General features: G+C 40.9%; 1 protein-coding gene across 1 annotated transcript in view; it reads right to left on the reverse strand.

The window, feature by feature from the left end:
- LOC134533559 (integrin alpha-9-like) overlaps window positions 1-15,340 on the reverse strand; it is a 192,959-nt gene that overhangs the window by 84,623 nt on the left and 92,996 nt on the right. Inside the window, exons 10-11 of the mRNA XM_063371095.1 lie at window positions 6,905-7,019; window positions 351-539 (exon numbers count right to left, since the gene is read on the reverse strand). Of these exons, the coding sequence (XP_063227165.1) occupies window positions 351-539; window positions 6,905-7,019 (304 nt within the window). The remainder of the gene's footprint in view (window positions 1-350; window positions 540-6,904; window positions 7,020-15,340) is intronic.

Raw genomic sequence — 15,340 nt, forward strand, 5'->3', positions numbered from 1 at the left:
CTGCTGGAAAATTTACATCGGGTAAGTACAAGACTATTATCAAGAGGGTACGCAGAAATTCATTTCTAGCAGGGTAAGGGAGTGAAATGGGTGATTGAACCACTTTCCCACTGCTTATTTTTAGTTTCTTTCCTTTTGTTGGCTTTTTTTGGTGGGAATAGTATATTTTTACAGATGTTTATAATTTGGGGAGGAGGGGGGCTATAATCAAAGTTATATGGCATATCAGCATATATATACATACATATAATGCTATATTTTATCTACTGAAACCTTGATTAGAAACAAATAAAGATCAAGCAATGCCAAAATACTCAGCACTTTAAAATGATCATTTTGCAGTAACTCACCACTGTAACTATTGCCATCTATGTCCATCCCATTTGAGATGCTGTTACCAAAGCCACGGATAGCTTTGTTTATGTCGGAGCCTACTATGCGCTGACTGTATTTGTTTTTCAAACCATCTCTGTGACCATGGTAGATGAAGACAGATCCACTCCCATCTGGACCACCGTAGGGAGCTCCAATGGCAACATCTAAAAGCAGATAATATGTCTACGAATAAAAATTTATTAATTTTTTGCAACTTTTTATTCCCAGTTTTAGAAAACAATATATTAGTAAGACGGTGCCACACTCCTAACAAACAGATGTATTCCGACCTTGCGGACGGCATAACGCAACGTTCCCCTCCCAATATGCGCCCTTGAAGGGTAGTGTGGGAGTAACTTCCAGTTCAGTTTTAAAATAATTCCAGAGCTTTTTTAATATACAGAACTGCTAGGGATCGCTCCCTGTTGTTTGATAGAGAGGGTATTAGAGCTTCGGCCCCGACCAACGGCTGGGGCCCCCAACCAAGCATAGTCGCCTCCTCAGCCCCTCTACCACACTCAGCTAACCAGACAGTTGGCTGTGTCCTGAGCCCTAAGACTATCAGCACTGCTGGCGCCTTCCCCGATCTCTCACATCACACTGGGATCCTTCAAAACAACCAGTGAACCCGTTATCCAGTGGAGGCATATCCAACCTCTCCTATCTGTCCAGGCTAGTATCGGAGCTGTGTCGTCGCTCACCACGTCGACTCCAAATAGGGTTAAGGAACCCTCGGAGCCTGCTCCAAGCGATCGGAGCACCACCACCAAGTACGAGTCCTAGCCAATCAAAATCCAGGGCCTAGAAGAAACCTCAACGGGGAATCTTTCACTTTCATGAATTCTTCCCGTAGGCACTACTACCAACTTGGTGTCTAAACGGCCTAAGACCGTTGGCCAAAAACAGCTAACCGACCGCCACTTTTCAGTCAATCCACTGGATTACCTCGTCTCCTCGGACTACCGTCCGACCTGCCGGACCTCGGCCTGACAGATTTACAGCCGATTAAGGCTTGGACGTGCCTGGACCCATCTGGCGGTGACCACGGAAGTGCTGGCTAGACATGACGCTTAGGTCGTACCAAGGAGCTGGAGGACCTCGGGGTTGCCTCGGTACGCCCTCCCCCTCCTCCCGATCGCTGAACTAGGACACCTAGTCGAGCAGTTTACAGCTCTTTGTTAAGCCCGGGTGCCCCCGATCATGCCGGCGCCATTCTTGATCCTTACCATTACCATAGACCTGAATCTCATTCACTATGGGAGCCCTTGGGACCAAGACACCGATGCTCGGCAGTCGAACCTCCCAGAAAGGTTGCGAACGCATCTGCTGTTGCCCGCAGATTCAATCAATTCACAATTTCTGGTCCCATACATGCAATTGAGGATACTGTAGGGCCGCGACGTCTTGGCGGGTCGACTCCCTAGAGCTCAGCGACCTTGTAATCGACACGTCCCGCCTTGCCTACTCCGCTGATAGCAACGGCCTGGAAGTCTTCATGCCGTTCCGATAACATTGGTCGAGAACAATCTCACGTACGGTGCAACACAGCGCAGATCTTAATGATACAAAGATGCGATAATGCTTTACGGTAATTTATTATTTAAAGGTAGTGCACTATTTGCTCGACTGGGCAGCTTAGTTAAACATAGTTAAACATAGATATACAATACTTTAAAAGTTAAGAACTAAATTTGTAATTGTGGGTTGCTGTAGGAAACACAATTAATTAAGACTTGCAGCTAACTCCCTCGTTGATGCTTTCTTTTCCATTTAGTTTGGCTGAAACGTGAAGACGATCGACATGACACTTTCACGCACGTCAAGAACCTTACCACTTTTATGCACTCGGGTTGGTATTTTTTCCAGAATAGCAGTCTGAAAGAAAAAATTTAGTCATTTTGAGGAGGCCGAAAACCATATTTCTAGCAAACCATCCTCGGGTAGCAATATCGGCTACACTTGTAGCTAACAAATATTCTAACAAGCGGTGCAGAAAGTCTGGAAAATTGCCAAATGCAAAACAAACAAACCGCGGGTGAAAATACGGGGAATGCGTTGAAAAACTTATAATGTAAGTATTATTATTTAAAGTTATAATTATCTTTTATTGCCTGGTTTGTTTGTTTTTTATTTGGCGTCTCTCAGTTGTGTTTTCGGATGCGCGAAACTGATCTTTGGCTTATACCTGTGTATCGCACAGCTCTTTCGGTTGCTTTTGCAAGAGGAACTAGCAGACATTTGTTGGAAGCTTCTTCATTACAACACTGGATTACACTACTTATAATTCCCCTTTCCCCACTATGTATTACTTTATTGTATCTTGAACGTCCTGCGTCGGGCTCCATTGCTCACTTCAGACTGAGAGCGTGGCGCCTGATGTTTTTGCTATGAATCGCATAGCGGCTGATGTGCGCGCGCAGCTGCTTCCCCTCTCATTTACTCTTCCCCGCTTCCCCGCAAAACGACACGCCAAGACGTCGCGGCCCTACAGTACACTGCGGCAGGGTTACGCCTGGCATGGTCCTCTTTAGTTAAGGCAAGGCTACGACTATAGGTTGAGGCTACCCATCCCAACATGGTCACCACAATTCGCCCCCAACAGCGGTGCCCACGTGGAGGCAGAGGATTGCCACTTGGTGCGGAGAGGCTATGTATTCGCATCCTTGCACCCATTCCGTGAACCTGTTGGAACATGTCTCGGATACTAGAGCCGGCAACAGCTCCGACACCTCGAGCAACAATACAGTTTTTTATATTTAAGAGTTTTACCTCCCACCAGAAGCATCCTGTAAAGGTCAGGAACTTGGTACCGATCCTGTAGATGTTGTGTAACAGATCATTTCAAATTTTAGACATGTTTAATTTTCCCCTCCAAAACAAGAGACATAATATTTCTCCAGACTGCCTTCAGTAAAACCCACCGTGACAATTCAGGGTATTCATATATTGCAGCATATAAATTTAATGCATTACAGGAAATGCCAAAACAAGCATGGGCGTAGATCCGGCCCGGGGGGGGGGGGGGAGGGTCACCCACCCCCTGGAATTAAGAAGCCCGTGTATGATAGGGCTCTGCCTGCACTTGCGAAAGCGTGACTGTGAAATGGGGTTGATTAACGTAAACATCAAATATATGTCTAATGGAAAATTTTCTGTATATTATAAAGTTTTCTGCTAATTGCATGCACGTAGGCTAAAATATAGGCTATGTTCAACATACTGTTACGATTTCCCTGCGGGTTCGTAAAGGATAGCCCAATTAAAGATTTTCATCACACACACAGTTTTATTTATTACCACTACGTGTCTCTTACAAATAATCTTCTAAATTAGCAAATAATTAATTACACTTAAAGAAATGTCAATTCCCCAGTCACTCGTTCCGCACACCTCGCTGGGCCGCACCTCTGGTGCAACTCTCGCCGCAGCACCCCTCGTGGGTCTCTGCCGCAGGACTCCGTCGCCGCACTCCGCCGCCGCCGACGACACTTGCCTTCGCCGAGGATCCGCTCGACTCCTCGCTCGCAACTTCACTCGGGACTCCACCGCGCCCGCGACTCTATCGCCCGGAAACTCCACCGCGGGAAAACTCCCGACTCCACTAAACTCTCTCACTCCCTGCCTTGGAACCTTCGTCCAAGGACTTCGCCACTCTATCGCCCGGAAACTCCGCCGCGGGAGAACTCCCCACTCAGACTCTGACTGACTCGAAGGTCGGCCCAACCTCCTTATATAGCCCTTGGGTTCCCGTCCAGAACAATCGGGCATGTCTCCGAGATATCGCCCGACCTTCGCCGTCGAAATGTCCAGAAACGCGTCGTGAGTCCTGTCGAAGGACGCGGCGGCTGCTCAAAGAACGCCGATAAACGCAACAAGCATCGGGTTCCCACAAAACGCGCCGATAAACATGTCTGAATCCTTTTATGCCGCAGTGCGGCCTCTTTTACGTAACTCGATCTTAGGCAGGTGCGCGCTGCGAAGGTCAGGATGTAGCGAGATAGTATGACACGAGATACCAGGGAGAGGATGCGGGTGGAAGGGGGCGCAGACAGGCCGAACGAGCGCGGCGACGCCAAGCACTGCAGCATAGCGCGATCGTAACAATACATACAAGCACATCATCACGTGAAAAACTCTCTGGCCACGCAACCGGGGATTTCACGGGCGGCCCCCCCCCCCCTTCCCCATGAGATTCCTACAGATCTGCACCCCTGAAATACAAGCAACTTTTTTTTCATGGAACATTTGTCCGGAAATGAAGGCACTGTAAAGTTACAAGCGTGAAAAGTGGCGAGCCAGTTTGAATTTGATGGGCTTCAAATAACTACTCCACCGACTGTGATTACGCACAGCGCTGTGACTTTCAAGTAATCCGCGGGAAGCATGCGGCGAGATGGACTCAGACATTTAAAGTTACGCTAGTCAAATGCATTAGCAAACAGGCAGTCTGAAGCACAGCACAGTAGATGGTTTATGTGGTATGAGTACAGTGCTGCGATTACAGATTTGACAAACAGCAGTAGCACGGCAGAATTACTATCACATAGTTGGCCGATATGTTAATGATGTACGTCCAGGACAGAGTCTTTCTGCACTCGTCAGTGATTTGTAACATCTAACCTCGGTAACAAGCAGATCGTGTGTTCTCATGTTGCGTTAAAAATGATGAGAGAGAATTTTTACGAAGCGCGCGCAGCATGCAACAAAAACAACGATAGGATTAAAGAAGGCTAATTACAAATAAAAAGTATATGTGTGGTTTTAAATTTTATACTTTAGTGATTGATATTGAATACTGGTTCATATATTGAAAAACATTTATTAATTATGAATATTTGAGATAGAATATGTTTGTAAACATTTTCAAGTGTATTTATATACATGTGGTTATGTTCCCGTATGCATAATTCATTTACATTAAGGGTTATAAATTATTACATTATTATTTGATAAATATTTCATATTAATAAATTGTAATAAACATTCAACATATTTATTGAATTTAATTAATAATTAAAATTTTATCTCGATTATTTTATTACATTAAATAATTAGTATTACACACATTTCTTAATTAATATTGATTATTTAATTAATATTTGTTACAATGAATTTCTAAATAGTTTGGTGTCTAAAATCAAAATATAAGTAGGCCTATAACATATAACGTGCGTACGTAACTCCAAACATCTTTTATTTTTTTATTTTTTTTATTTATTAAATTGTTTTGAATACTTTAGTCAATTGTTTAATGATTTCGTTAAAAAAAAAGTCACATATATTAATAAATACGTAAAACACACATTAAATGTGTACGATAGACATGTACACAGTTACACATGTGCAAACCAGCATTAAATACTGGCTGCTTGAAAACACAATTCCTTCCGCTTCTGTGTATAAAGCATGTCTGATTATAATGGATAAGAAATAGTTGCTGTGATTTCTTATTTTTTCTTAGCTTGTTTTATTGTTTATTTAAGTCCTCTGATCGAGAGGTGGGGGGGGGGGGGGGGGAGGTTCGGACACCACGAATCTCCCTTGGCTACGTTTCTACTTGAGTGTTGGTATCTGAACATGTCTTGAGATGAAATAGACTAGATGTTAATCTACTGACAAAGTCTAGTTCAAGACAGTTTTTCAAGTTGGTGTCTCGTCGTCGAAGCTGCAATTTTATCTTATCTAGGAGTTCATGCAATTTGGGCACAGACATTCGAAAGTAATTTTAAAATTTTCGCGAAATCATCTCTCATCTCAAGAATAAGATTTAAAACAATATTCTCTACACGGATGGGTTGAACCCCTAACCCCCCCCCCCCCCCTCTCAGCCCTGGCTACGCCCCTGGAGTAGGCTATAACCACGAGAGAGCACTGAATGGACGTACAAGCGCTCGAACCACGTGTCACTGGTCTTTGAGCCTGTAACAAAGCAGGGTTTCGTATCCGGAAAAATGTTCAACAAAAATTGCTTGTTTTGGCATTTCTTGCTACCCATTAAATTTATGGCCCACAATTTGCGAACACACTGTATTCGCAATAGTCTGAGTGATAAGCACCACTATAATGTTAAGTTTGCTGCAGTGGCCATTGTTTCATTCTGCCCTTATTTCAATGTTCTTTTCATCTAGTCTGCAGCTTTTTTTTATTACATTTTATGGTTTGACATGTCATGACCTAGTTTTGGATCCTTACCAAGTTAATAATTCAAGGACTAGTGTCATAAATATGATAACTGTTGTTGTAGACGTAACAAATCTAGTTACCTTCTTCCAGTAGTTCCAGACACCACCCGGTTTGTGTAATTAGACTATAAGAAAGTATAACTGTTTGGAAATAATTTTTTTTATGTACTGTGTAGTCAGATATTGTAAGAAACAACACAGAATTTCAATTGTAGCAATAATTGAAAAATCCATGATGAATTGGGCCATTTTCTTAATAATATAAGATGAAATACAATGATTACATAACATCAAACAACTGATCTATATATAAAATAATAGTAAGTTATTAAAAAATTGAGCCTTACCTGGATAGCCATCTACGTTGATATCTCCAATTGAAGCAATGCTCGTTCCAAAATTAGCTCCATATTCACTATCTCCAACAATTTTCTCATTGCCCGTCACCTCCTCCAATCTGCCCTGAAACAGGTAGTAAAGATTTCTCAGATATGAATGGCATGCAAGTGGAGACGGATTTTTTTTGTGACACCATACAAACATATTTCAAGGGACAATAAAGTTTGAAGTCGAGTGTCTATAAGACAGTTGCGGTTGGTTTTCACCATCCGCAACGTAATCATGATTTCGACAATGTTTTCGAAGTTTGCCCCTGAACGTGACACTACCGGCAAAACAGCGAGGTCTCTCTGGTGGCCTACCACTCCGGCATGCGTCACCTACATCTACTTCAAAGCTCTCCGAGCAATGGGGGTGGAGGGGGAACCACGTGATTTGTCACCTGACCTCATCACCCCTCCTTCCTCCCCTGAAGGTGAGAAAGTAACTCCATGTTTCTGGATGGTTCGACAACCAGGGGGCTAACGGCCCAAGGAGTATGTAAGGAACAGGGTTGAATGCAAAGCAGTTGCCCACCGACCACCGTAGTGCGCTGTGATTGGCCGGACCCTCCGGCCAATCACAGCGCGTAAGCGAATTATTTTTTTTCCTAACCTAAATTAATTACTAAGTGTGTTTGGGAGGGGTCTGGGTTAGGGAGAGACTCTAAGTGCGTCTCAGGCCGAAGACTATACGCTCTACACATGCAGGGGGTACCATGCGGTGTGGGGAACATGCATATGTGCTAAGGAGAGGGATTGGTCAGCCATGGCAGCAATTGGCACCATGACTAACTCCCCTCACTTGGTTATTCTAGACTATAACTAGAGTTAAGTTGGGCCCAGGTAAAACCTCCATAGGCAGAGGGAAAACCCTGGGCACTGACATGCGGGATGCAAAATTTCATGCATTATTAGTGCAGGTTGGCTACAGGAACAGAAGGATGGTCCTGGAAGAAGAGTTGGACGACCCGCGATGAAGGAGTGGGCAATTTCTCTAACTGACCGACAGCCTTCTACTGGCGACAGGCGACCTGCAGCTATGTCCTCTCCAGAGTGTGTCCCGACTCATCAACTTGCGGGTAACACAATTTAAATTAATTATTCGTAGCTTCATAGCGTAGATGTTGCGGCTGGGGTTTTGCAATGACGGATCAGATAATTTCTCTAACTGCCGACTGCCTTTTGCTGGCGACAGGCGACATGAAGCTGTGTCTGTTCCGGAGCACGACCCAGTGCCAATACTCGCGATTAATTAATGCAATTAACAACATCGTGCGTACACTACATATTACAAAATTCTTCCTTCGTTTAGTTACGCGAGCTGACTGGCAGCTTGGTGGGAACAAAAACATGTCGCCCCTAAAGACCAGTACCAACCAAACCAAATGCGGACAAAAGGTCCAAGCTCCCAAATTACTTAGTAGAATTTTTCTATCTGTCCAACTCTTCTTCCAGGACCATCCTTCTTTTCCTGTACTCAACCTGCCTGTTATTAATGCATGATATTATTGCATCCCGCATGAAAGTGCCCAGGGTTTTCCCTCTGTCTATGGAGGTTTTACCTGGGCCCAACTTATCTAGTAATTAGTCTAGAGTTAAGATAGGGGAGTCAGCCATGGCGCCAATTGCAGCCATGGCTGGCCAATCCCCGAGCAAAACACACGATGCATGCCTCCCTTTCTGCATGGCTTAAACCCAGCATGATTAGGCGTAAGGGCTTCGGCCTGGGACGCACCTAGAGTCTTCCCTAACCCAGACCCCTCCCAAACAAAATACACTTAGTTTTAGTTAGGTTAGGAAAAAAAAAATTGCAGGGCTCAGTCTTCGGAGCGGTGGAAGAGGAAGCTCTCAGTCGCGACTATGTCACTGCCGCAGGCTGTCTGTCGCCACTTCACCAGGAACGTCACTCTGCCTGACGCTACACCGAGCTGCATGTTGGACTTAGCCTCAGAAGTGGGTCAGCTGTACTTCAATGTTTTCGCAAGTGAGTTCAGACTTAGCCCGATCAGCGAAGATGTGCCAACACGAGATAGCCACAAGAAGAGGTAACGGGTCACTCGTTCAGGGACTCGTCAACGCGACTCGCGGAGCGAGTTTCTACTCGTTAAGCCAGTACATACTGAAAAACCACTCAGTGGAATTGCGACCTTTGGGCAAGGGCAAGTTGCCGCCAAATTATGAAAATACTCACAGAAGTCTTTTTCCCTTACTCGTCGAGCGAGTGAGAGTGAGCGAGTGGAAGAGTTTCTTTACGCTATAAGGGCACATGTAGCTGGATTCTATAAAGAGGACTTAGTGTGCAACTGGGGCAGTGGTTGACATAAAAGGGCAGTGCAATAATAAACCGCCTGTGACTTTTAAACATGAATGTGGACTTGAGTTTTTGAAGAAATTGATACTGGTGAAGTGTGACAAGTTTATGTCACTGTCAGAGTTTCGGAACAGGAACAATGTGGAGGTATTTGCACTATGGTAATCCTCAGTAGTGTACAAATGTATGTCTGGGCACAGGGTGCAGGGTATGGAGCCAGAACCAATATCCATAATCTTGGATTGTGACGTCACGGCGGCCATATTGGATGACCTTGACCTTAGATCTGAACCCGGTGACTATATGGAATCCGCCATCTTGGATCCGCCATTTTGTTTTCTCAAAATTTCCTCCATTTAAAATTCTGCAATTTTGTTTTCTAGAACTTTCCACCATTTTGAATTATGATGCCACCATTGCAAAATTCGTTACAGCCACCATCTTGAAAATCCGTAGTATTTATGCTAAAAATGTGGAAAAATTTCTAAAAAAAATTATTCATCAAATTTTATAAAAATATTTAAAAAAAAACTGTTTCATATTTCTTTACGGTCGCCATCTTGGATTCTATAAACGTTGCACTTTTCGTTATGCCCATCATCTTGAAAATCTTTATTTATTATCAGATTTTAATGAATAATTCTAAAATTTATAAACATTTAAGTAGGTAAATTTAACTTTAAAATATTTGAAAAACATACTACGTCATGGAGTCCTCGAAACCCAGTGAGGGCAAAAAATAAAATAAAAAATATGTAAGATCCTTTCTCCATGAAAGCCGCCGGCAGACTGACCTGCCACCACTAATGCCAAGGTATATATCGACAGCTAGTATGTTGTCACATTTTCAATCTTGTTTTAGCCTATAAAGGCCACCATCTTGTTATTATCTGCTTGAGATCACTACCATCATGTTAGTTTATTTTTCGTTCACTAGACCTTTAAAATTGACCTTGAATATGACCTTGTCCGTTTTAAAGCTGGCTATCATTATGTAATCGGTAGAATGCCAGTATATAGTGCAAGAGGTTGCGGGTTCGAATACCGGCCAGATTTAGTTTTCTTGTGGACATATGTTTCAGTTAATACATAAGCCTCTCCCATAAGCAATGCAGCTAGATAACTTAATCAGCTTAAACAACTTGATTTAACTTCTAACAACATGACTGTAAATGGTAGTACACATCGCGGGAAATTTTCTTTCTGTTTCTTAGATTCTAGCATACAATTAACCAATTTCCAATTTTTTCTTTCATTATTTTCTGTATATTGTGTGTGACGCTACTTTCATATTTGTAATAACAAAACAAATGCTATGACTTTAAAAATAGATTGAAGTGTTTTAACTTAAATAAAAATCTAAATGTATTTAGCAAACCTGTGCGTGTTGAATCTCGAGGCCACAAATTTTGTTGAGACCTGTCAATAAAATTCGTTATGCAGGCGGGTGTTGGACCCCACATACATATGTCTTCTCCTCTCCTTATTCAGTTTTTTCCAAGAGTCATGTACTTAAAAATTTTAGCCAGCTTTCCTAACACTGTTTTAGCTACGCCCATGCTTACAGAAGGTGAATGTGTTAATCTTCAACCATCTAATCTGTATCATAAGTATCTAATTTTCCAATTCAATCAAAAAAGCAGATCATTAAAGTATTTTGAAAACGTGTTGATACAATTTATATTATTGATGTACTACCATCTGTGATTGTTGCTGTTATCTGTTGACGATGTCACCTCAAACTCGGTTTAGTTGTAGGGAACATACCAATCATCTCGCAATTATTTTTCTAGCTGAAAGTTACAAACAAGCATTTATTTGTCATCTTTTTAATAGCTTTTAAGCAGTAAATGTAAATTTGTAATTTTAATTTTTTTTTCACTCAATCACAGCGCGAATAAAATTACTAATAATATAAAAGACTGTATTTAGAAGTATGAAAATACTATAGCATCAAGTTCGTGGTGTGAATACATTCTTAGGCTACGGCCACACGTGCGTGTTTTCACGCTGCTGTTACAGCGTGTTTTCACGCAGCGTGAGATCCTGAGCGACCGATGGCCACACGTGCGTGTTTTCACGCTGAAGCCTAGCGCGTGATTTCACGCAGAATGAATCCGCTACCCGGCCACATGAACGTTGTATTGTGAACTGGCACCCATCTATGCTATGCAGGCTTGATTATGAATTTATTAAGCAAAACGCTGCTGTGGTTTTAAGTGCTGTGCTGTTGTTTCGTAGGCGTCGTCGTCGGCGGAAGCATTCAAGAAAATACTGGGTCCATCCCATATTGAGTGAAAAATCAACGAAAGGAAAATTTGTGCTCTTTCATAATAAACTAAAAGAAAATCCAGACAAGTTTTTTGAGTACTTCACAATGTCCGTTAACTCATTTGAAATACTTTTGTCTATGGTGAAAGAAAATATATCAAAAAGTAACACAGCAATGCGAGAATGTGTCAGTGCTGAAGAAAAACTCGCAGTGACATTAAGGTAAGTTTATTTTGCTCATGTTTTAATTTACTGTTTTTAAAACTAATATGTTAAGAAAATATAAGAAGGAGATGTGAATACAAAGTCATTTAAGAAAATATTAATTGATTTGTAAGTTATGTGACAAGGATCTTACATCTTACGTAAGGGTTAAAGGTACTTATATCTGTTTGATTTTAAGTTGCATTCCTTTTAAAAAAATGCTTTTTAAAGTTTTTGATACTATAATTTTTCTAACCTTTTTCAAAAATTACTTCATAGTTATACTGAACTTATGTTGCAGGTACCTGGGCACTGGAAATTCCGTACGTTCTCTTCACTTTGACTATCTTCTCGGACGTTCTACAATTGCTGGCATTATTCGAGACACTTGCACTATCATATGGGAAACATTGAAAGAAATATACATGAAACCACCAACCGAAGAAGACTGGATGAACATCAGTGATCTATATGAAGGAAAAGCGAACTTCCCCCATTGTGTGGGTGCAATAGACGGTAAGCAGGCAAGGATTATTAATCCGTGGAATTCAGGTAGCGAATATTTTAATTACAAGAAATATTTTTCTATTGTACTCATGGCTGTTGTTGACAGTAATTACTGTTTCACATGCATTGACGTAGGATCGTTTGGTAATGAAGGCGATTCAGATATATTGAAAAGGACTGAACTGGGGAAAAAAATTTACAGCCAAACTTTGAATTTGCCACAACCTTTGAAAAACGATCCTTCTGGAATAGCACTTCCTTATGTATTTGTAGGCGATGAAGCTTTTGCAATAAGTGAATGTTTATTGAGACCTTATCCTGCAAAAAACCTTACGCATACAAAAAAGGTTTTTAACTACAGGTTATCAAGAGCACGGCGTTATGTGGTATGTGCATTTGGCATTCTAGCAAATAAATGGCGAATTTTTCCATCGCCCAATGGACGTCAGTGTAGATGTGGCAGATATCATTATTCAAGCATGTTCCGTACTTCATAACTTCGTAAGAAAGCAAGATGGCTATAATTTTGACGACACACTGTCTTGTACACTGGAAAGCATTCCTGCACACGGAACGAGAGGAAATAATAGTGGAAAAGCTATTAGAGATCATTTTGCTGATTACTTCAGTTTTGAGAAATGGTCAGTGCCATGGCAAAATTTTGTGAATATTCCTGAGTAAAGACAATGCTCGCTTTCAGTATGACGGATTTTTTTTGTGTGTAGCATTTTCAGGGGCTCAGATTGTATTAAATAACTGAATTATCCTTGAAGCTTCCGGGTCATAAATGAAAACTATATTTTTACTAAATCTACAGTCAAATAAAAGATTAATATGTTTTTAGTTATTGTAATGTGGTTTATTATATTTTGAATTATGCACGCAAGCAATATTCAATTATTTATTGTAAATAATCATGTACTTGTATAGTTTGTAGACACATAAACTGACAATGGATATGATGACATTGTAAGAACTTCTAAAAAAAAGATTTAATAAAAAAAGTTGATTCTTTGTATTTTTTGACATTTATTCTGTTAATCCATAAAACTGGCTTCACACTTCATACACAAATATTTCAGTAAATTTAATGTCATACAAACCAATTTTTGCACCGAAAAATGTTCATGAAATAACTAAACTATATATATATATATATATATATATATATATATATATATATATATATATATATATATATACACACACACGCGCGGCCGCGCGCTTTTGAGTTGACCATGGTTATAAGGTCTTGGGGTATGAAAAGAAAAACTACATGAACATTTTCCGGAAGTAGTAACATATCGATTACAATGGGTAGTATTTCAGAACAGAACGCGGCGAGAATTCCCGCACGTGTGGCCGGGCATCGACTGAAACGCTGCGTGAAATCACGCCAACGAATGGACCGCGGTACATTTTCTTGCGGGCGACCTTGAAGACGCGCCTATCTGTCCTCTCCCCGGCGGGAATTACCGCTGCGTCTGGCCGGGCTCATTCTCCTTGCTGCGGTTCATATTTCTGGCGTGTTTTCACGCAGAATCTCTGCGTGATAACACGCTCGTGTGGCCGTAGCCTTAGTGTCAAGCCATATTACCAATTTCTTTTTTCAATGCGTCTCCAAAACACAACTCAAAACACAAATTTTAACAACGTAATAATTTTTTTCTCAAAAGTAACACGTATAAGAAAGCCTTAATTTGTATACTAATAGTAGGGGCATCAAGGGGGTTCTGGACCAATGTAAACATTGAAATGTAAACATTATGCCAGAACCCCCTGGGGGCCGCCATCTTCTTTACGTCTGCTGGAGGCCACCATCTTAGTTCAGCCTTTGGTTACCGGAGCACACCACCGTCGCTCCGAAGGCGGAAATTGTATACAAAAAATCCTGGGCGGTGTGGGGATTCGATCCATGGGACGCAGCAACGTCGAGGCTACAAGGCAGACACCTTAACCACTAGACCACGAGATAAGTTGGGAAGGGTAGAATTAAAGAAGGAATATATGCTTAAGTCACTATGTTTAATTTCGAAAATAAATAAAATGCCATCATGTGTAATTTCCAAAAAACAAATGCCGCCATATTTAAAATTCGAAACGTAATAAAATGCCGCCATATTTAAATTTCGAAAAGTAATAAAATGCTGCCATGTTTAATTTTTCATGCCTAAATAAAATACCGCCAAAATATAAAGTATGCTTAAACCGCCATGATGTATGCCTAAAGTAAACCCCCAACACTCCACAAACACCACCATGTTTAAATTTCGAAAATAAATAAAATGCCACCATGTTTTAAAATTTCCAACCGCCATGTTATTAAATTTACAAAATAAATAAAATGCTGCCGTGTTTAAATTTCCAAAAAAGAAATGCCGCCATATTTAAATTTCGAAAAGATATAAAATGCTGCCATTTTTATTTCCAAAAAATATGCTTAAGCCGCCATGTTTAAATTTCCAAAAAACCAAACGCCGCCATTAAGCTTAAAGCAATTCATGCCATGTTTAATTTCCAAAAAAACAAAATACCTCCATATTAAAAAATTTCCAAAAATCATTTACCGCTATGCTTAAAATCCCCGCCATACTAGCTATGACTAAATACAAATATCTGGGAGCAACATAACCTCAAAAACCCGCGCACAGAAAGCGAGAGGTTACTGGTACAAATATTTACCACCTGTTGAGCAGGCTAAACGGTTACCGGTACAATAGTTTACCGAAGTTCCACTGACACTCAACAGATGGCAGGGCACTTCACTCCTGCCAGAAAGTTGGTATGCAGCCATTTTCTAGCTATAAAGCCAGGGGTGGTAAATAATCCTACCAGTGACCATCAGAGCATTGTTATTTTTGTTGTTTTTTGTAATATTTGTATATTTTTGCATATTTTCTCATGATGTGACTGCATAATTCTTACAAGAATATTTTTATTCAGGTAAGCAACATTTTTTCTTAATATCAGTAATATATTTTCACAGTAAGATTTATTTTTTTGGTTGATACTGAGTAAAAACATTGGTAATAATTTTAAGTCTATTTTATTTAAAACTATTTTATAACCTATAAATCTGTAAAAAATCTTTTGAATATTTATTTGAAAAA

This window comes from Bacillus rossius, chromosome 6 (assembly GCF_032445375.1).
Source record: "Bacillus rossius redtenbacheri isolate Brsri chromosome 6, Brsri_v3, whole genome shotgun sequence".
In the NCBI taxonomy this organism is placed as follows: Eukaryota; Metazoa; Arthropoda; class Insecta; order Phasmatodea; family Bacillidae; genus Bacillus; species Bacillus rossius.